Source organism: Pistacia vera, unplaced genomic scaffold (assembly GCF_008641045.1).
Source record: "Pistacia vera cultivar Batoury unplaced genomic scaffold, PisVer_v2 Contig41, whole genome shotgun sequence".
In the NCBI taxonomy this organism is placed as follows: Eukaryota; Viridiplantae; Streptophyta; class Magnoliopsida; order Sapindales; family Anacardiaceae; genus Pistacia; species Pistacia vera.
In genome coordinates this window covers 180,331-202,815 of record NW_022196235.1, presented here as the reverse complement: position 1 = coordinate 202,815, position 22,485 = coordinate 180,331, and the positions used below count along the sequence as shown (strand labels likewise).

At 36.0% G+C, this 22,485-nt stretch overlaps 2 protein-coding genes and 1 pseudogene across 2 annotated transcripts; 1 reads left to right on the top strand and 2 right to left on the bottom strand.

Moving 5' to 3' along the window:
• Nucleotides 1-988: 988 nt before the first annotated feature.
• LOC116142472 lies at nucleotides 989-12,052 on the bottom strand (annotated as a pseudogene).
• On the top strand, nucleotides 5,283-8,867 carry LOC116142483 (RNA-binding protein 1-like). Its single transcript, XM_031427908.1, has 6 exons — nucleotides 5,283-5,550; nucleotides 6,630-6,748; nucleotides 6,843-7,149; nucleotides 7,466-7,527; nucleotides 8,198-8,279; nucleotides 8,723-8,867. Exons 1-6 carry the CDS (start codon nucleotides 5,508-5,510, stop codon nucleotides 8,833-8,835), a joined length of 726 nt encoding a protein of 241 aa, XP_031283768.1. The 5' UTR covers nucleotides 5,283-5,507; the 3' UTR covers nucleotides 8,836-8,867.
• A 3,224-nt stretch (nucleotides 12,053-15,276) lies between the features above and the next one.
• Nucleotides 15,277-22,485, bottom strand: LOC116142478 (peptidyl-prolyl cis-trans isomerase CYP57). Its single transcript, XM_031427905.1, has 10 exons — nucleotides 22,111-22,485; nucleotides 20,803-20,981; nucleotides 20,625-20,726; nucleotides 20,314-20,420; nucleotides 20,058-20,190; nucleotides 18,996-19,221; nucleotides 18,314-18,353; nucleotides 17,020-17,215; nucleotides 16,011-16,151; nucleotides 15,277-15,649 (listed from the first exon to the last, which is right to left on the bottom strand). The coding sequence occupies exons 1-10, from the start codon at nucleotides 22,328-22,330 to the stop codon at nucleotides 15,509-15,511; spliced, it is 1,485 nt and encodes a 494-aa protein (XP_031283765.1). The 5' UTR covers nucleotides 22,331-22,485; the 3' UTR covers nucleotides 15,277-15,508.

Below are 22,485 nucleotides of genomic sequence, written 5' to 3'. Positions count from 1 at the left end.
TCGCACAAATTGCTTACTCATACCAAATATCTTATAGTTTTCTTGGTAGATACAGTTGAAACAACATAAATAAACAAACAAAAACCAAGGGAAAGTGGACCTCCATGCAGTTTCATTTATCATAATTAACAACAAATTTGCAGTGCCGGCAAACAGGGGTATGTTGACATTTTCAGAGTCTATGATGAGATGGTTGTTTACATTTTGTTATATGGTTTATGTTAAAAGTAGCAGTTATAATATTAGTGTTTAAATAGAGAAGACATGATTCCCTACTTAAGCTAACTTGATGATGATTGCCCATTTCATGACTGCTTAATCAAACATATTGCATCATTTTTTTCAGTTATGAGAAACCTATCGAAAATTAAAATATCATTGTTACATGTTCATGAAGTGTGCTTGTTTTAATTTTCAAACAGTGAGAAGGAACTTAAACCATATAATAATCCAACTCTTAGGTTTGGGAATTTGACCATTTTATAACAGCAAGATTCATGCCAATTGAGTGTTGATGAGTCAAATAACAGAATAATATAAGTGCAAGAGGTATAAAGCAAAATGTTATTTCTGCAAACATAAAAACTTTCCTTCAAACAGATATACAAGAACATTAGTTGTGTTCTGGGATCATGTCAGTGAACTATATGCAGCTAAATAATCACAGAATGATAATACATAACATTTCAACATTGACATTAACACTTATAAACCATAGCAAAAGAAGATATCATAATGTTAAAATTCATTCATCTTTTATTTCTTGTTGGAGTATGGAACCTAGGCTACATTGTTTGTCATTTTGGGTATAAACTTAAAAGCTATGTAAGACTAGCAATGTTCATCAATTTGAAGGAGGGGCAAATATATATATGTAATGTTTAGATAGCCCCTCATCAAATTAGGATGAATACACAACTATGATAATTCATTAACAAAGAAAAAAATCATATTCTCATCAAATGAACAAACACAACAATCCATTCAACTATAAATATGCATTGCCTGCAAGGCCATGGTGCAAAAGATTATGAGCAATGGCATCTCTAGCCTTCATTGAGTGGCTGACCTCACAGGAACATCTGGGATCATCTCATCGTCGACAAGGTCAAATTTCAAGCTTCGATCCATCTCCTCATTGCTCATCTCACATATATTATGCAGCACACACATGCCCCAAGAACCACTGGCAGGTCCTGCAATTTAATCTCTGTTCTTTCTGCAAACAGCTCCACCTCCTTTCAACCTCGCAAATGCATCCTTAGCAACCCTTTGAATCTCCCCGTTTTTCATTGAACGCATGTTGGGTCCATGTCAAATTCTGCTGTGTATAAGGTACCAACACCCAATCCAGTAAGGGATACCCTGAACCTCCAACAATCCACACTCCTTCAAAAGCCCCCCGCTTGCTCTTTGATACAAGGCAGACTCTCCAACACCTGATCATCAGGCATCGAACCAGGCCAACCAATGCATACATCAGTAAAAAACCCTTCGGATCCACAACGCCTTGGTTTTTTTTTTGCAGAGGTGACCTTTTCGCTAACATGCTTCCATGGCGCGCAGTGACTATGCCATCTAGGGTTCCAAAGCCATCGAAGAGAACTAAGGGGTTCATATTTCCCCGGGTCGACCTGACTGAGCCAGTCGAGGTGACCCCTGGCAATATCCCCATAGGAGGGGTACAGATTGGTGGCGAAAGGCGAACATCCATGGAGCGACGTGGAGAGGCTTTTCGGCCCGTGGCTACTCACGTTGCAAAGCAGAAAACCATGGGCCAGAAGGCCAAGAAGAGGAAACAGCTACTTACCAAGGAAGAGTCAGAGTCCAAGCCAGAGGGCTTCGGGATGTTGCCCGAGGGATTGCAGCCTTACCAGGCTTTCCACTTGGGGGTGCCCTCGAGGAGTGTCCCTGGCACTTCGGCGGTCCTCGAGAGCTCGCGCAGAGGAGAAAGGGAGGTCGTAGTTGCCCAAATGAGAGTGGGCAAGCAACGAGTCGACGAGGTGCTTCTTCCTCTAGGATCAGACCCTCATGTGCTGAATTCCACGGGGCAACTGTCGAAGCACCTGCAGTCGGTGGTGTATACGTTGCTGGAATGCCAACTTGTTGCAGCCTTCGAGGAGTTCGTGGCTTCCCGACCCGCGGATCTAGCGGCTATTGCACTTCAGTTGCAAAGCCGGGTAAAACAATTTGTTCTTGTCGAGGACTTTTTAGTATTAGTTGATTTCCTAACTTTTATGATTTTCAAAAAAAAAAAAAAAAGGCTAACTCTTGTTTCTTTTCTCATACAGTTTCTGCTTACCTTACACATGACTAAACAGAAGATTGATATGGACTCTACTAGAGGATTCCACGAGCTGAGAGAGGAGAATACCAAACAGAAACAAGACTTTGGGGCTCTGGACGTAGACGCGAAAGTGGTCCACATTCAGGCGAATTAATACTTGGTAAAGAGAAATTTTGCCCTTCTTACAGTGGACTTCCAGAAGGGAATGTCGTTTCAACAATTTCTCTCAAAACTATACCCCAAATCAACCTTTCACACATGCACAACACATTTACAACAACATCAACTCAATTTTATTAATTAAAACTTAAATAACCCTAACCTCAAAACCCATCTTCAACATCTCTACTCTAGCCCATTTTCCTCACTCCCCAATCCATCCTCTCACACTAAATTTAACTCCATTAACAAACATACACAATACACCCACATTCAACACACCAAAATTAAGGTTTTTCCCCAACAATAAACAAGGAAATTGGGAGAAAGCTAGAGTTTGGGATGAATACAAGCATGATTCACACTTACCTTGGCTCAAAATCACTCTCTCTCTTATTTCTTTTCTTCTTCCTCTTCTTCTTCTTCTTCTTCTTCTTCTTCTTCTTCTTCTTCTTCGTCTTCTTCTCTTTTCTCCTTTCTCTATTTTCCTTATCTCCTTATCGATTCTTCTCCATTTTGGGTGAACAACCCAATTTTATACTAATTCTACCAAATTTTATTTGGCCCTCCATCATTTCAATTGTAACATTTTACTCCCACCAAGGCTTTGAATTCTTACACTTTGCACCCTACACCAAAACCAATTCCTTAGGGACACTGCTCACCGATATGGGGTATTACATGGGAAGGTCTTAAATTTACTTGTCATTGTACTCAGATTCAAAAAGTTTCGAAAAAACAACGAATATTTAAAAATTATGAGACTTAGGCTATGCTCTTGGACTAAAAACTAATAATGTTATTTGATCAGTTATTTTGTTACTTCTGTAATTTTTCTATAATTGTTTTCATATCAGTTATATTTACTATTTTACCCCTAGCACAAAAGAACCCCAACAATAAAATTTGTCTTATAAATGTGTCCTAAGGAGAGCTCACTTCAAGAGGTTATTTGTATGGGATGACAAAAATTGTGGATTAGATAGATCCAATCCAGTCTAATCTAATCTCCAATCCAATCCATTCTTATAATCTGAAGATAGATTGGATTGGATTATGGATCATCCATCCATAAATTTTAATATATATGTTTAATCTATTTTTTGTATTTTTAATCAAGTTTTCATAATGATTTTTGTATTTAGTCAAAATACAAATTTTCCTTCGTACTAATTTGTATTTTAATAAAATATTTAAAAATGTATTATGATAAATATTAATTATTAGCTAGCATCAATCAACCATTGTTGATCACTGGTCAACTGCCACCTCTTGCCTAGTCTGGGTCATACTTTCCCGACCTACAAGAATCTGGTTGAATTACCATATTCTGAAGCTTATTTTGGCTGCAGAAGGTGTTGAATTACCATATTTTGACACTTATTTTGGCCGCAGAAGGTGGTGAAATAGTCCACCACATTTTGCGGCTAATATTGGAGTCGGAATCCAGTGATTCAAATGGATTCCTATAGATTAGCTTGTTCCGGTCTTAATGGGAGAAAATTTGACACTAGTGGAACAAATTTTGACTTGACCACCGCTTAACAATAGTTGACTTTCTATTTACCAGTAGTTGACCACCGCTGGTGGTGCCCAACACCATTGTCATTTCAATTTTTTTAAATGAGTAAAATGTTCCCACCCAAAGATTAGTGAAAATCCAAGTTCCCACCCCTGGTTTCATTTATTTCAGATACCCACCCTTAAGTTAACATTGTTTAATGATTTTTGGGTTTTGACCCAATATGGAGAATGTTATTACCAAGCTGCCCTTACTAGTAAATTACTTTTTAACCCAAATAGATTTAGATTTTTTCGGTAGTCACTAAGGAGGGGAAAATTGGGAGAAAAGGCTCAGATTCGGCCAAACTGGAGGCGAACGAGGCTGGGGGAAGGATGGATTTTGTCGGGGATGAGTGGGGGAAGCTAGTGGTGGTGATGGTGATGTTAAACAACGTCGGAATTCGGCTAGATCTGGACTTTTTTGGCAACTACGAGGGAGGGAAAAATCGTGGATAAAAGGCTTAGATTCGACCAAAATGGAGGTGGATGAGGCTGGGGGATGGTTGGGTTTTGTTGGGGATGAGTGGGGGAGACTAGTGGTGGTAGCGGTGATGTCAAACGATGCCGGAATCCGACTTGGTCTTGATTTTTCTAACAGCTGCAAGGGAAGGGAAAATCGAGGAGAAAAGGCCTAGATCCAGCCAAAATGGAGGCAGACAAGGCTGGGGGATGGATGGGTTTTGTTGGGGATGAGTGGGGGAAGCTAGTGGTGGTGGCGATGATGTCAAACGACGCCAGAATCCGGCTAGATCTTGATTTATCCGGTAGCCACGAGGAAGGGGAAAATCGCGGAGAAAAGGCCTAGATCCGGCCAAAATGGAGGTCGATGAGGCTGGGGGATGGTGGGTTTTGTCAGGGATGAGTGGGGGAAGCTAGTAGTGGTGGCGCTGATGTCAAATGGCACTGGAATCTAGCTAGGTCTGGATTTTTCTGGCGGCCACAAGGGAGGGGAGTAATGATGGGTGCTTGTAAGAGAAATTTGAGATGTAAAGGGTTATTTTAAAATTTTCATTTTTATTTAAGATTTAATGCGATTTAATTGACAACTTTACCCTTTAACCGTTACATTAAATGATTTTCTGTTAATTTAAGGGTGAGAAAGTGGAATAAATAAAACTAGGGGTGGGAACTGGAATTTTGCTAATCTTTGGGTGGGAACATATTGTTTACTCTTTAAATTTATAAAAAAATTATGAAATTTTATTCAATGAATTAAATGTTTATTAAGTTCTTTTTGTAATTTTTGTTCAATTTATATATGTGATGATAAATTATAGTGAGTGTTTCCTCGGGGTAATTAAACCTAACTTTCTCACCAACAATTGAGGATCTTATTGATAGTTTCCAAAACATTGGGGGATTCGTAAGTCTGATATCTCAGGGTGTTCATTTTTTTACCCGTAAAAGAACTGCCACTACCGCATCCCGTCATCCGGCGACCTCAAATACCGGTAAATAAACTGAGGAGGCGAGAGAGGAGGCGAGACTGACAGAAGCCATGAGTGATCCCTATTATCGATACGATGCCTCCGCAGACAGAGGTTCGTTTCTTTTCCCTAGCTTTAATTTCTCAAACTCTATTTGCGCACCGTAGACTAACAGTTAAACCTTAACATTCGAATTCTTTGTTTGTTTGCCGAGAAAATGTGAGAAAATAAAGTGAAAAGTGAGGTCTAAATGCTGCCAAGACTATTACGTCTTAATATCTAATTACTTGATAGATGCTTATGCTTTGTCTATACAAAATTCTTAATTCTTATGTATTACAAATTTGGTAGTACAGCTATTAAGATGATTGCCTAGTTTGTATTCGTAATGTGATAGTCGATCTTTAAAGTTTTTAGATGATGAAAATCGCGTTTGTAATTTTAGAATTCATTATTGTTTGTTATGTTTTACTGTTTATTAAGCCAAACATTGGTGTCTAACTGTTTTCTCTAGTTACTGTCTGATGTTTAGGTTTCTTAATTGAATTTTTGGATGCCTGATCCTAATGCTTTCAAACGTTTCCTTCCTGTTGAAGAATCGTATGTAGGTACTTCTCTTCATTTTCTGCTTGGTTGATTAGTTCACTGTGTCAACAGTGTCATCTCTCCTTTGTTCAATTTACTTTGGAAAATTTCACCTTGTTTCTCAAGGTTGGTTGTGTAAAGATATGATGGACGGGTGGCTGAACTGATTGTAGCTCTGACTGGAATGACTGAATTAACATTTGCTCATATTGAAGTTCTTGACTTTAGATGGATCCTATGAGTGCTTGTGTTCCTTTGCCTGAACCATTGCTTTTCTTACTTTAATGAACTTACGTTGGTTCAGTCTCACGTCAATGGTCCTTTGGTTATTTGATATTTTGCTACGCACATGTTGGTGCTTTATTGATAGATGGTTTCTAGTCTTCACATCTGTCTTTGCACTATTTATACCTCTTAGTGCCATGTCTTGGGAAGATTGCTGCTGTTTATAATTAAGTTGATGAATAGTAGAATAACCTTGCATGAAAAAGATGTAGACAGCATATTACTGTTTTGATGTATGACTAGTTATCTTTCCTCTCCATCTTTTCCTGTTTCTAAATTGGTTTTAGCATAGATATTCCCATTGATAATCCTTTTTGTAACAGGCAGTGTTGCAAGGTCTAGCTTTCCTGGCTACTTGACTCCTAAGGCACCCTCTTTTGTTTCTCATCAACCTTTGGGCTCTAGTGATTTGCGAGTTGCTTCTGATTTTCCACAGAGAGAAGTAAAAATTTCACTGTAGACAAAGTTTTTAGTTATTCTACAATTGGTGTACGTAATGAGGGGATTTCTTTTCCTTTTTGTGCTTTTACTTCCAGATAAGTGCAGTGCGGCCTTCGCCATATGGCTTGGATGAAACTGCAGGGATTGGAGTTCATCCTGAGCCTGTTATGGGTGCAATCACAGCAGGAGCTAGTGTAAAGGGCTACTCATCTCCTCCACAAGATCCAAGTTTAATAGTTCAAAGACGGGATGTTGCACTAGGCATTGGTCCACCTATTCCTGGTAGGATTGAAATGCCCAATTCTTTGAGAAACGTTAATGGTTCCCTGCTAATAAAAGGAGAATCAAACATTCTGTTTGTTGATGGACTCCCAACTGACTGTACCAGAAGAGAAGTAGCTCGTATCCTTTTTTCCTATGTGTGCTTTTGTGCGTACATGTGTATGTATGTGTGCATTATCCTGTTGATGTGTGACATCTTGAGATGCCTGGTGCTTCTTTTAATTTCATGACTGGTCATTTGGATACTTCTTAGAAATGTGAAAAATCAGTACATATAATATGAGTTTCGAATCGAAAAATTTCCATCATCTTCAGGCATTGGCTCTGCTGCACCAGAATGAGATATGCCTTGTGACGTAATGAAAAAGTAATGAAATGTTCTTGAAAATCCATTAATCAATTGCTTTGTTCTGTCTCCTTGACATATAATCAAAAGATCTTTTCCGTCCCTTTATTGGCTATAGGGAAATCAAAGTTGTTCACAAGGAGCCCAGACGTGTAAGTACAATAAACCTATTATACTTGTTTGGAGGCAGGGCTTACATTGTCAAACTGAGAGATTCCTTTATTCATTTATGTCAAATATAGTTTCAAGTCTCAGTGCATATGGTTTATCTGGAGAATGACTGAGAATGTTATGTTCATCTAACGTCAGCAATTTTTGTGGAGGATGGAATGATTAGTGACTCTGGTTTTGAGTGTCCGGAATCTTGATGGTGGTATATTGTACCCTCTGTTTATAGCATCGTAATTAACTCAACTCAAGTTGACCTGAAAGCTATACACTGAAAATTTTACCCAACGATTTAGAGTAGTTATATGTATTCTTTGTTGCTATGTTGCTCTATTTAGCCTCACTTATTCAATTACTTACAAGCTTTTGGATCTGTCCAGGATTTGTCTCAGGGAGTATGGGGTCTGGGTTAGGTCTTTAATGCCACATCCAAAGATAATATTGAATTTTACAAAATTGATAACTATTAGATTCAACTAATGTGAAGATTTTACAATGCATATTATGGTATACATTCCAATGAATCAATTCTGGCCCATCAACTTGTCATCATTTTCTAGTTCTTGATGCTCATATGATTACATTCTGTGCTATTTCTGTTAGATTTATGTTTTCAGAGTTCTGTAATTTTCTCAATAAATAAGTGTGTTACAGAGTGGAGATAAGGCTATGGTTTTGTGCTTCGTGGAGTTCATGGACTCAAAGTGTGCTGTGACTGCTATGGAAGCTCTTAATGGTAGGGTAATACAAGAAATTATTTTGATGTTTCTATCAAATATTTTTGGAAAATTCTTTGAACTTCTCTTTACTTTCATTTAGGGACAATGGGAAAAGGATACTTCCATATGCCAGTAAATTCATCGCTAGCATACTCTTTATATGTAATATAGTTCAGTGTTGATTATAACACAACACATTGCATTTACACTTCTTTCAAAATTTCATGTTCGTTACATTATGGCAGCAGGTGTCAACTAATTTATTATTTATCTTTTACTTGCATAGGCTTAAGATAAATAGTTTCTTTTATTGGAAAAGAAACTACTCAATTGATATGCATGCTGAACTCTCGGCACTAATTTTGTTAATCAAGATTGATGCTTGAGGTTGTTCAAATGATTAATCATTTTACTCGGGAATAGATCTCTGACAGTCTGTAAATGTGGGTTTTCTCTACAGGTTACAAGTTTGATGATAAAAAACCTGAGTCCCCTACTTTGAGGATCCAATTTGCACAGTTCCCTTTCCGTCCATCTGATGGTGATGAGCAGCGGATTGGGATTCCACGGTGAGTACTTGTGCATGGTTGGACGACAATCCATTTAGTTGGTTTGGATTTGTTATGGTATAGAAACAGCCGTCCTCATTTTGAATTGTATAGTTATAGTTTTGAGCCATTCTGTGGTTTTGGTAGCCATTTTTCATATAAAATTACGTTGGGTGATTAAATAAGCTTGTACATTCCTATTGATGCTCCACCCTTAGGCATTGGTTGGTTGCGTAAATTTATGTCCATTTCTCCCCAAACTGATGGAATGGACCTCTAATTGAAAAAGCCTTTATTTTTGCGTCCTAATTCCATCTTCAAATTTTTAACCTTCCCACTTTATCACATAGTTTTTCTCCTGCCTTAATTCGTTACTAATGATGTTAAAAAAAAATATTTAAATAATCTTAAAATATTTAAAATCACATTTGAATGTAATTGTGTGGCACATAAAAATTGAAATCTTATAGTGTTGGTTGCAAGAATATGATTGACATGAAGCCATCAAATGGTTGAAAATTGAATGTTAAGAATCATCAAACTGATTAAAAAATCTCGTCTTACTAAGAGAGAGAGATAAGCTAGGGTATGAAAATTGAAATCTTTAAAGCAGTTGAGTTATAATGATCTTGCATCATGGTTTCAATTAGAAAGAAATGGATGAATTTTGGGTATGAAAACAGAGGGTAGTTAAGTAGCAGCACTGATATTATTTCCATGACATTTTGTGTGGATTTTCCAGAAGTTAAACAATTCAGATTGGAAAATTCTGTGAGTGGTTGTGATTTGAATGCTGCTGTGAGTTCCATATGTTTGAGAAAGGAGAATATTGATGATTTCACACTACACATCGAAAGGTGTCATTTTCTATCCTTGTCCTCTGTGAAATATAGGCTATTTTCAGCATTAGTTACATTCATTATCGCCCAAATTGCTTACTCATACCAAATATATATAGTTTTCTGGTAGTACAGTTGAAACAACATAAATAAACAAACAAAAACCAAGGGAAAGTGGACCTCATGCAGTTTCATTTATCATTAATTAACAAAAATTTGCAGTGCGGCAAACAGGGGTAGTTGACATTTTCAGAGTTTGATGAGATGTGGTTTACATTTTGTTATATGGTTTTATGTTAAAAGTGCAGTTATAATTTAGTGGTTTAAATAGAGAAGACATGATTCCCCTATTAACGACTCTTGATGATTGATTGCCCATTTCATTAATGCTTAATCAAACATATGCACATTTTTTCAGTTATGAGAAACCTATCGAAAATTAAAATATTCATTGTTACATGTTCAAAGTGTGCTTGTTTTAATTTTCAAACAGTGAGAAGGAACTTAAACCATATAATAATCCAACTCTTAGGTTTGGGAATGTTGACCCATTTTATAACAGCAAGATTCATGCCAATTTGAGTGTTGATGAGTCAAATAACAGAATAATATAAGTGCAAGAGGTATAAAGCAAAATGTTATTCTGCAACACATAAAAACTTTCCTTCAAACAGATATACAAGAACATTAGTTTGGGTTTCTGGGATCATTGTATATATGCAGCTAAATAATCACAGAATGATAATACATAACATTTCAACAATTTGACATTAACACTTATAAACCATAGCAAAAGAAGATATATATGTTAAATCATTCATCTTTTTATTCTTGTGGAGTATGGAACCTAGGCACATTGTTTGTCTCTTTGGGTATAAACTTAAAGCTATGTAAGATAGCAATGTTCATCAATTTGAAGGAGGGCAAAATATATATTGTAATGTTTAGATAGCCCTCATCAAATTAGGATGAATACACAACTATGATAATTATTAACAAAAGAATCATATTCTCATCAAATGAACAAACACAAATCATTCAACTATAAATATGCATTGCCTGCAAGGCCATGGTGCAAAAGATTATGAGCAATGGCATCTCTAGCCTTCATGAGTGGCTGACCTCAGGAACATCGGATCATCTCATCGTCAACAAGGTCAAATTTCAAGCTTCGATCCATCCTCTATGCTCATTACATATATTATGCAGCCACACAATGCCCAAGAACCACTGGCAGGTCCTGCAATTTAATCTCTGTTCTTTTCTGCAAACCTCCACCTTCCTTCAACCTCGCAAATGCATCCTTAGAACCCTTTGAATCTCCCGATTTTCTCATTGAAGCATGTTGGGTCCATGTCAAATTCTGCTGTGTATAAGGTACCAACACCCAATCCAGTAAGGGATACCCTGAACCTCCAACAATCCACACTCCCTTCAAAAGACCCCCGCTTGCTCTTTGATACAAGGCAGACTTCTCAAACACTGATCATCAGGCATCGAACCAGGCCAACCAAGCATACATCAGTAAAAAACCCTTTCGGATCCACAACACCTTGTACCGTAATCGAATACGAAGTCTTCTGATTCCTCTCAGTTGCTCTCTGTTGAAATAAGTGCAACACTAATCTTAGGCGCTATAATAGGAATTGTGTGGTTACATAGAACCAACCGCATTTGGTACCCGGACCTGACTTCATACTCTTCTTTAATCTTCCTCAAACCCTCTTCATCCGGCCATTGTAAATACTTTGGCATTAACACACTCTAATAGCTGTACAAACTTCAAGAACCAATTTATGACAAGTTGAAATGCCTAAACCAAACCTTTTTGACACGAGTCTAAGTGGCTCACCAGTGGCAAGTCCCAGATACAAACGGCAACCCTTTGCCTCACAGGAATTGCATTCGCACAAGTTGTATCTTCCTTGGCAAAACAGAATTCAGCTCTTCGCCTATCATATCAAAAGTTTGCCTTCTCATTCTGAACCATTTCTTGAACTCCTCTTCTGGGTAATCAGGACTATTGCACTCATCCCACCAAGCCTTTGACCGGTCTTTGACCCACAAACGCCTGTGCGGGCCGTGCCCGGCCCACCGCTTCTGTTGACAGACTTTTGTAGATTATCTGATTCAGCAACGGCAGCGATGGTGGCAACGGAAGAGGCGAGAACGCGTGTCTTCTTTCTATTTATATGTTCAGTTTCTTCTGAATAGTAATTTGAAGATCGGAGTAATATCCAACATGGTTTTGGTCTTCTTCTTTGATTGTGTCGAAGAGTGATTTAGCTTCAGCAGAGGCTTGTTCTGCTCTTCTTCAATGCCCTTCTCGTGTTCTTCCAACAATATCAATGAAGTAATAATACCCTTTAAGTCTTTCTTCTTCCTCCTCTTCTCCATCATCATCTTCGCGAAATGATTTATTTCATGTTCAAACATCGCTTTTAACGCGATGATCTTTCATCTTTTCGCCTCGCGTTCCTGATACTATGATGGTTGCTGTGGTGGTGGTCATTCATAATTCGAAGAAAGTTGAAGATTGAAGCAAAGATGAAAACGTAACACAAATAGAAAAGAAGAGAAATGATGGTTTTTTGTTGGATTGAGAGAAGGGAGAGTTTGATATAAGGAATGAAAAAGGGGTAAAGAAAAAACAAGAAAGTCTATGAAATTGGGTTTAACGGTGTGAACAAAGTGTGAACACAAAGATTTGGAATACGGAAATGGGGGAGGGAAAAGTTTGATAATAATAATAAAAAAGAGGTCGATGAAGTGTTGTTTGGTTTGGCATATGTCAAGGAAAATGATATAAAAGTTCAAAGATCAAACATAGTTGAGTTCAATGGATAAGTGAAAAAAAACGTGTGTAGTGTGAACACGGCAGGTGCAGTACTTCTTTAATAATGGATGATGTGGGTGGGGGTGGTGGGGGTAGGTGCTGTTGGACGGTGACTTTGATTACGCGGATGCGGATGCGGATGGATCTTTCATTTTTCTCAACTTCTTTTGGAATGTCTAAATCTACTTACTACCCATATTCTTTCAAAATTATTATTGCCCTAGCTATTAATAAACCACCCCTTTTGATCCTCGAGAAGGTGATGCTATGTGTATATCTAAAAAAATCAGAGGGATGTTGATCTCTTTCAGCAAAGACCAATCAGAGTTTAGGAAGGTTTATCTATCCAAGAGCTACGTTGCTCATCGATGACTGTCAGACTTAACAGATTTATGTTTTATCTTAAGTGATTGAGGACCGCAACTTTCCAAGCCCCAGATAATTTGAGGATATCTTAAGTTATCAGCTAATGGGAGAAGGAAAGACTTTCACGTCACCACCCACTTGCAGATTTATAATCATTACCTTTAATTCATCTTATATAAATAGAGGACTCCCCTTCTCATTTTCGGATTCGATACTGAACCTCATTTTGATTGTAATATTTATTCAAAACAAGATAACCTATAGAAAGATACTGCTTGATATTCTCTTGAATATTTATCATTGTACCTCTGTTCGGTTTGTTATACGCGATCTCTTGTAATTCTCATATATAAAAGAAACAGTAGATAGGATTTGCTTTAAGCATCGAACACTTTAAAAATCATCTCTCTCATTATTATTCAATTTTTGTATCTGATTAATAATTTACAGTAATTTCTAATCATATAACAATTTGCACGTGCGAATCGTTGTGTCAAAATCACGATCAACACTATGTATTTCAATTATCCAAATTTGATCTCAACTTGGATCTCAAGTGAGTATATATATATATATAAAGAGAGAGAGAGAGAGAGGAGAGAGAGAGAAGTGTATGTTGGATTTGTCAAACTGGTCACTTAGTTGTGGGTCATATGATAGAATTTTGCAACATTTCTGAATTGTTTTAGAAATTTTGAATAAAGGTGAATGAGTTGTTCCAACTGAGTATCAAAACTTTATAGAAATATGATTAATTGACACCTATAATATGAAACTGAGAAACAATCATGTTTATATAATAAATCTTAAAGCCAAGTAACATAAACGACAACCTAATAGGGTGAGGGTGGTAAACAACTTTTAGGTCGGGAAGATTTAGTTAGGTGTACGTAAACTGATCCAAACACTTTGGTCATTAAAAATAAAAATAAAAACTACTAAAATGCTAAAATAATACAATATAAAACTTTAAAAAAATAAACAAAATAATAATGAAGATTTGAAATGGTAAGGTGTGGATGGAGAGTAGTATTTGAATTACTTGGTTGTAAAGAATGCCATCTTTATCAAGTAATCTGTTGAGCTGAGCGAATATACGCTACATTTCAAAAATGCCATGCCATGCTGCCTATTATATTTAATTTAATTTATAAAATAATAAAGTGAAAAAAGAGAATATTATATACTTCAACAAGAAGTAAAAATACAATAAAGTCATGAAGTAAAGTAAAGTCAAACTTATTTACCTTTGAATATTTTCAGACTTTTCATTAAGTAATTTCATTAGAGAGGAGTCTTTGTTATACTAAAGACAAAGACTTAATCCCCTAGATTTTTGGTCCCAGTTCAAATCTCAACTTTTTAAACACTACAAAACACCCCTTAAACTAATAGGCGTCAATTAATTTTAATTTTATTGCAAAAAAACAAACTAGTTCTAACTACTTACCCTTGATTAGAATCAGGGAAGTCTACAAAATCAGGACCCAAACCAAGGGGGGTAAATGTAATTATTTATAAAGAAAACATATTGACGCATAAAATGAGACGGTGAGCAAAGCAAAAATAAGAAAATTGAAGGGGGTCCCACTTCGGGAGACAAGAAGTTGACAAAATGGTTTAAGTTCGCAGTGAAGTTAATCTGTGTGTTTGTTACGATGAGACTTTAGCTCCAAATGTCAACAATTTACGCTACTTTTGACCAACACCAAAATTGAAATGTGAACAACATCAAAGCAAAAAGCATCACCATTTTGCCTTGTTAATTGGGAAAGAAAATATAAATGATATTAACGTGTTCTATGTTTATTATTTAATAAAAAAACAAAAAACCTTTAAAAAATTTAAAACTAAAATTATAACTGTTATTAATTAGATATAATATAATTATAATTTATAAGTAAACTGTTAAGTCTTTAATTGATAATTAGTAAACTTGTAAAGCTAAGTGATAATATTTGCTTAACAACCAGGAATCCATTCTCCCCACAATCAACTGGAATTTATAGCTGTCAATTCGTTAACTTAACTTCAAGTTTTGCGGAGTGATTCTAGAAATGGTTTCATTCTTTAACAAAATGACGCGTGGTGTGTGAAATGAATGATCCAAGAAGAGGCACCAACTCAAACCATACCATGTGATTTTCTACAGACGCTCACGTCGTGTCAATCTCTTTGCCTTGACTGATTCTCATGACACACAAATATGCCTCTTTCTCAAGTTCTAGGTCAAATTGTTTAATAATAACATTTTCAAAATTTTAGTTAATGGGGCTGGCTATTTCCCAAAACTCTTCACACTGATTGAACCAGTGGGAACGGCAGTCAAATTATTTGAATACCAAATTATAAATTGGTCTTCTACTTCGTTCATTCTTACCTACTTATTAAACATATTATAAATTTAAAAAAAAAAAAAAAAAGAGTAGAGTATAAAGTTACATACCAAAAGGGCTGCAATTCTCTTTTTCAGTTAAAGTTGCTCTGGGCTGAATAAAACTAAAGTAAATAAAACACAAGCTCCTATTTTCTTGGAAACTGGCTTCAATGGTTTGAAGAACCTTTGCACGGTTTTAGACAAACCACCATGTGAACCAACTCATCAGTTTCATTCGGCCTTTAATATTCACAAGCTCGTATAAGTTTGCTAAGATAAGTCAAGTAAGAGACTTGCCAGCCCATTCCCGTTCTCGCCGCTTTTGTTTGGCTTGCATTCGGTTGAACTTTTCTTTCCCTTTCTCCAACAGGGGGTCATGCACAACATAGTCATTTGGATCATCCTTACGGGACATGTTATCCTGCATGATGATTCACCAAAAAAATAAAAAATAAAGTCCAGTGTGGGGGGTCTGGACATGAAAGAGAATTAATCTGTAAAACCATTCCCAAAAATAAGTAATTATAGAACAAGTTCCACTGCATATGAAGATGCAATTCCAAAACTGCTATATGAATTATCTAATTTCAATTGTTTATGCTTATCATCATAATTTTTTAAGTTACAAATAAAAGGAAATTTGCAATGTTTAAGACTTCATTTTTTCCTTGGTCAATTCCAGACAATAGCAAATGTAAAATGTCTGCACATACAATTGGCGTGAGGCCTGCAGATAAATGAAACGAATTGAATTGGAGATGTCAGGAATAGAGAAAGCTTACCTTGCCATGCTCAGGTGCAAACTTTAACCTTACAGTTTTCCAATCAGAAACATCCTCATCTTCACCGCCTTCCGATTTGTTGCTTGAGGCATTTGCTTTCTCAGAGATGGCCTTTGTGAACATCTCAAGCTTTGCTAAAACCTGATAGTAGCAATAGCAAAGCACATGTTAACAAAAATGGTAAATAACACATATAAAAGAGAAGTATGTTACAATAAATAGGTACACATAAAAGATTATTGTTTTCATGCATGGATACACCGCAAACTAACCCCAAAAATTTATTTTCTTTCCTTCATTCTAGATATCTTTATTCCACTGATCATTTATATGGGATAAGTCATTAACCTCAATTTGATAATATAACAAAGGATTGCATTTAAAATTGCTAAGGGGACAAAGGGGGAGTGGGTGAGGATTTCAGTACAGTATGAAGAAATGTCCTAATATTCCGTAAATTCACCTCCTCTGTCCAAGTCTTAGCAATATGATAAATTAATTAAATTTGGCATCCAAAAGTTCACCTTCAGTTTTAGGTTTCAAGGCTTTTTCTCACCAGGAAACAATTAGTTTTAAATATGTAGAAATTTCAACTGTTAAATATGAATTGTTTCCAAAAGAAATGGTTCGAGGAATATTAAATAAACAGCACACAAGAAAAATGTTAATATTCATTTTATTACATTTTAAATAATGTTGGTTAAATTTTCTGGTTCATTTAAAATTTCAGCTTAAATACCTAAAATGTTTAATGTGCATGATTTCCAGATACACCTATGCAGCTAATGCATTGGCTTTTGCCTCTTTTCATCTTCTCTCGATTTCCATCATTCTTGATTAAACTATATTATGATATTTCAACCAGATGGATCACTTGGGACAGCCACTGCTGACAGCATAAAATGAAGGAAAGAATGGAAGATAAGCAAGAGAAAACTAGGATGAGGTACAAACTTTCACAAGCATATAACGGATGAAAAACAAAGATGATCTGTGATATATAACGTACTTCATCTTCACGTCCTTGAAGCCTGCGTTTCTTTTGCTTTCGCAATTGTCTTCCTCGTTCTGCATCACCCAAGAGCTGTAAGTCAGCATCTGCATTGGCTAAGCGTTCAGCTCTGACTTCCGACCCTATGCCCTTTTTCTTCAAGGACAACTTTTCCACCCTTGGTTGTTCATCATCAATGCTTTCTGCATTAGATCTGATGAGAAAAACAACAATAGTAGTGAGTGTTGAATTTGTTAACCTCAGTGAAAGGAATAGGTTCAATCAGACAGGAAAAATATTAATTTAGAAAAAAAGCAGATTCAGCCACAGGAAGAAAGTATTACAGTCCACAATGCAAATAAACAAATTAAATACGACAAAATGTCTTCAGTAAAAACTTAAAAAAAAAATTGTTCACATTATTGGTTCATTATTTGAAATCATAAAGTTGTTATACCTTTAAAAGTACAGAGGCCAAAGTTGTACAAAGAAGGAAGTGATGCTCAATTTGTAAAAGCTACTAACTTTTGTATCCAAACTTAATACCTTAAAGATAATATTTATCAAACAAGGATTTAATCAAAAAGTTGCTCGATCTTTTCCTAATGATTGAAAATCCTCCTAATTTCCATATCAATTTTCCTAATCCATAGCAAAGGTTAACTAAATTTCAGTGAGCTGGCAGCAATTTGAAATTTCACTCTTCGGTTGACGTATTTGGATTCTAACTGTGTCAAATTTTAAGGAAGAGGGAGAATGTTCTAAAGTGGAAGGTTCTCTATGTCATGAATTGCTAGGAACAGAAACTGTTACCTTCATTAAGTACTTTTCCTAATGATTGAAAACCCTCCTAATCCTACCAGGTATGGATACAGAATCAAGTTTCTTTTGGTTTGCCAAGCAAGCCCATATAGAGGATCTTTTATCTCTTGTACCCAGTTTGTCTAACCACAAGATTTTCACTTGTTTACCAAAAATTAATTATATTTCTTAACTCAATAATCGTTACTAGGTTAAAATCATGCTTTGAGGATGTTTTCAGGAATAAACCTTGTGCGAATTCTATCCATAAAACAAAGGTAAATTAAGCAAGCAAAAGTTTTCTTAGAGTTTGCTGCTGCTCCAGACAGGTTGTAGCAAAGAATAAATACAACAATGCCACGTCAATTAGTAAAAATTAGTCTGCAATAAGAATTTGTATGTGTAAATTCCAAACTAAATCAACATTCCAAGAGGAAAATGAGCAAGCAATCTGGACACAATTGAGCTTAAAAAATAATGAAACTTTGAAATACTTCATTTGTATCTTTACCTTCGAGTAGACATGTCATTATACTTTGGGCTTGAGCTCCCTGCAAACCAAAAAAAAAAAAAAGAAAAAAAAAAAAAAAAGATAATCAAAGACAACTCATGTTAATATCAAGAGCAATTACAAAGAAGTTATGACGATATCTAAGCTTTTTTATTTCTTTTAATAAATATATCCAAGCTATTCTTTCTAAATTTTCAAAATGTTAAAAAACTGCCATACCATTCAATAAGTTTAAAATGCTACCAGTAAAAGATATTTGGAACTCAGTCAGGTTTCAAGTATCAAAGAACAATAGTATGTTGCAGCACTGATTTGGATGCATAAAAGTGATACATAAGAAAACCACTTCAATAGATAGATGATATGACACCATGAAATACCAATGTTGAAGTACCATTTAATTGCAGAAAACAAAATATTTTCTCCAGCAAGTTGCAATGGTATCCACACCTATGTCATAAACATCTGTGGTTATTCCTATACAATTACTCAGTAGTTCCATGGTGGGAGTCTGTTATACTTTATGCAAGGGTTGGGGATCTTGTGACTCAAACAACAAACAAATTCCAAACTCTTTAAGTCACACGACCCTTTAGTACATGTGATGAGGAAATATTTATCTTGACAGTAAACACGGAAGTATGGTATTAAAAACAAAAAAGTGTCGAATATAATGAGGTACCCTTTCGAGGCTTTTGCTTAGGTGGGATTGGGGCATCTCCCAGCTCTTGTCGTCTTCTAAGTATCTGCCCGCGCATTCTTGCGTCAAAGTTTGACTCATCTTCATCACTATTATCAGGGGAATTAAAGGATTCAGCTTCCATAAGTTTTCCTGGCTCTTCTTTCTTTGAGCTCAGAGCTTCTCTTACGGATAACTGCACCTCTCTCGTTTTGTCTCCAGAAGTGCCCTGCATTGTAGAATTCAATGTGTTACATATGTGAACCGTAACAAATTTCTGATCATATTGGTTACGACATGAGATGTTCATATTTTATTTGTAGTAATAAAAACAGTAGTAAACTTGATGAGCATATAGCAATAGCAATTATCAAAGAGGTATTTCAAGGACTGAAGTGCAAAGATTTTATATATGGAAAAATAATTTACAAGAAAAAAGTGCCAAAGTTTCTCTCTTTTTATGTCCTTATATGAATTAGCAATTTGTGGAATAAAATTAACTCGATCTACAAAGCTGGGCTATCCCAAAAACCTGTGGAGATTTGCTTGTAGAGAAAACTGTTGCTTTTCAAAGAGGAAAGAAAGCCAAGACCCTATGGAGTTGTGTTATTTTTGCAATCCTTTGGGTGATATGGAAAGAAAGGAATGCTTGCATTTTCGAAGAAAAATTGGTGAAGATGTTAGTGATTTATGTAATAGGATTCAGTTCTTAGCATCGTTTTGGATGACCCCCGTCTTCTAAAGGATTCAGTTCTTAGCATCGCATTCTCTAAGGATTTTCTCAATTTTTAACTTTACTTTATTCATCTAATGGGGTGATCAATTAACTTGTCATTGGGGTTTTTGTAGAGATTGATTCACATCTATATTGTACAGCTTATGTCCTTTTAAGAATCTGTTCTGGACATCTGGTCCACTGCTGTAACTCTTTTTAATATCAGTACATATAATTGTTTCCTATAAACAAAAAAAAAAAATTAACTAGATCTACAAATTTGTGATCTACCATACCATTCAGTTTGTTAATCATAAAAAGTGCACACATGTTAGATAATTGATCATTACCAATCCTTTATCATCCTTCAGAAGACGGGGGTCATCCAAAACATCATGGCTACTCTTGATCTTTTGCTTTACAGCTGCCAATTCCTTCTCCTCTTCTTCGGCTTCATCTCCAAATGAAAGCAAGTTCAGCTTTCTGCATTGTCCAAATATACCACATGCACCTTAAAAAATAAGAGTGAGAAATACAAAGTATGCATAATGTTAATTTCAGTGGCTCCTAAAGATGATGTTCCACATGATGGGTGAAGAAACTTACTTCACAGCTTTCTTCTTTGTGTCTCTATTTTCAGCACCAGTTGTGGTTTGGATAGAAGGCCTTGATAGCGTTCTTGGAACAATATCTTCAAAAGGGTTCCATAATACCTAAAACAAGAATTTAAGAAAAAGAGGTTCAACTCATTAATTTGCATACAAGCACTAAGTTTTTGTATTGTATTAATATGTTTTACACAAAAATATTGCAATTTCTTTACATAATCAATGATATGGTTGCCGTTATCACCGAACTCTAAACAGTTCTGGAAATTGTTAGGCATCCAAAAAAAGGAAATACTACAAGAATCATACCTCAACTGAGAGCACTTTTGGTGGCGGATCCAAAGGCCGATCATCCTTATCAGTATCAACCTCACCTATCCTCAAAATATTAAATACTGAATCTCCAGTGACCTGAAAACAAGGAAATGATTTCAGTAGCCACCCCAAATAATTGGTGAATAACATTTTGAAATGAAATCAGCATTACCTTTCCAAAAATAGTATTCTTCTTATCAAGCCAATCACATCTATCCAAAGATATAAAAAATTGACTCCCATTAGAATGTGGGGTGCCAGCATTTGCACATGCAACTAGCCCTCTGTGGTTGAATCTTAGACGTGAGTGGAACTCATCAGCAAAGGGGCCTCCATATATACTCTCACCACCTGCCGATATTTTTAATCACAATGTCAATAAACAAAGACCCTGACATGAATGATATCTGCAAAAGCAAGCTTGCACAAAGTAAGCAACCAAATATAATTTTCTATTTCCTTAAAACCAGAATTCATCCCCCGAAAAAGATTTAAGAAAAAATCATTTGTTTTAAGTCACAATCTATAATTCAAGCCAATAATTACAAAGGTATATTTGTAGAAGTAGAATATTGTTTTAGAACCGAACAGACCGACAAAAGTTAAGTTGTGACTTTAATTCTTAAATAATTCAATATCTCACATTACCTTTATTACTATGAAAATTCATTTCTCATCCACAAATTTTTGTTTGTGAAGTCTGTGAAGGAACACCAAATCGACGCTATGTAATTTTGCTCAGATTTAATTTCCTTATTTGTGACCCATTCTATCGTACCAACTACTAGATACACATTTAATGGTAGATTCTCTTCCAATTACCCTATAAATTTGGGCTTTACTGTATCCTTGGAATTATTTTCATAATATGGAACTGAATAATCAGTAGTCTGAGAAGCCCTACTTACTCTTCTTCATGTTATTAGTGCAGCCGGTCCTGATGAACTTAAGTGTATTCTTATTTATTGCTTCAAGCGGTCTTTTGTCCGTGCCAACAACATAAGCGTAAGTCATATTTGATGATATTACTGTTTTAGTCAGGCATCAATCCATCGAAGGCAGGAAGAACTACTCTTCAACATTTAAGATCCTAATCACACCTCGTATCTTCATAAAAAAAAACTTCAATACCATTCTTAAATACATTTGGTCAAAATCCTTCCCAGAATAGTTTTCAGATAGAACCCTAAAAACTAATTCAAAATAAAAACCCAGTAATGAAAAAAAGGTTGACTTCGAGAGCTTTTCTTATCTAAAAGGCATACATCAAACTTTTCTCCAATCTTGAGTTTCCTATTTCGTTAGTTACATATCTCATGGTAACAACTTTATAAGCAATTAAAAACAATTTTCTTTGCCAGTTACTAATCTTTTATAACTTCGAAACTAATCTTCCAAACCTAATTTTGAACTTCAAATTGAGTCCAAAATCCCCCAATTGATAGCCTAATATAACAAAGAAATTAAGAAGGAGAAAAACCTGTGCCAGAGGCGGTAGGGTCGCCACCCTGGACGAGAAAGCCCTTGATAATGCGGTGAAAGATGGTGTTGTCGAAATAGCCTTCGAGGCAGAGCTGCACGAAGTTCCTCACAGCTTTTGGTGCCTCCTTGGGCCAGAGCTCGATGTCAAGTGGCCCGTGCGTCGTATTCACTATCACCTTTCCTTTTGTCGGCGGCTCTAACACGTATATCGATGACATTCTTCTTCCCTAACTTCCGTCTTTCGTTTCAATCAATATTTCAGTGAAGCTGTTGCCGGTTTTGTGGCTTTCTGAATTCTGAATTTCTGATTGCGGATTGCAGAGTACGACGTCGTTGTGGAGATTTATGTGCGAACTACTTAATGTCGCCGCTG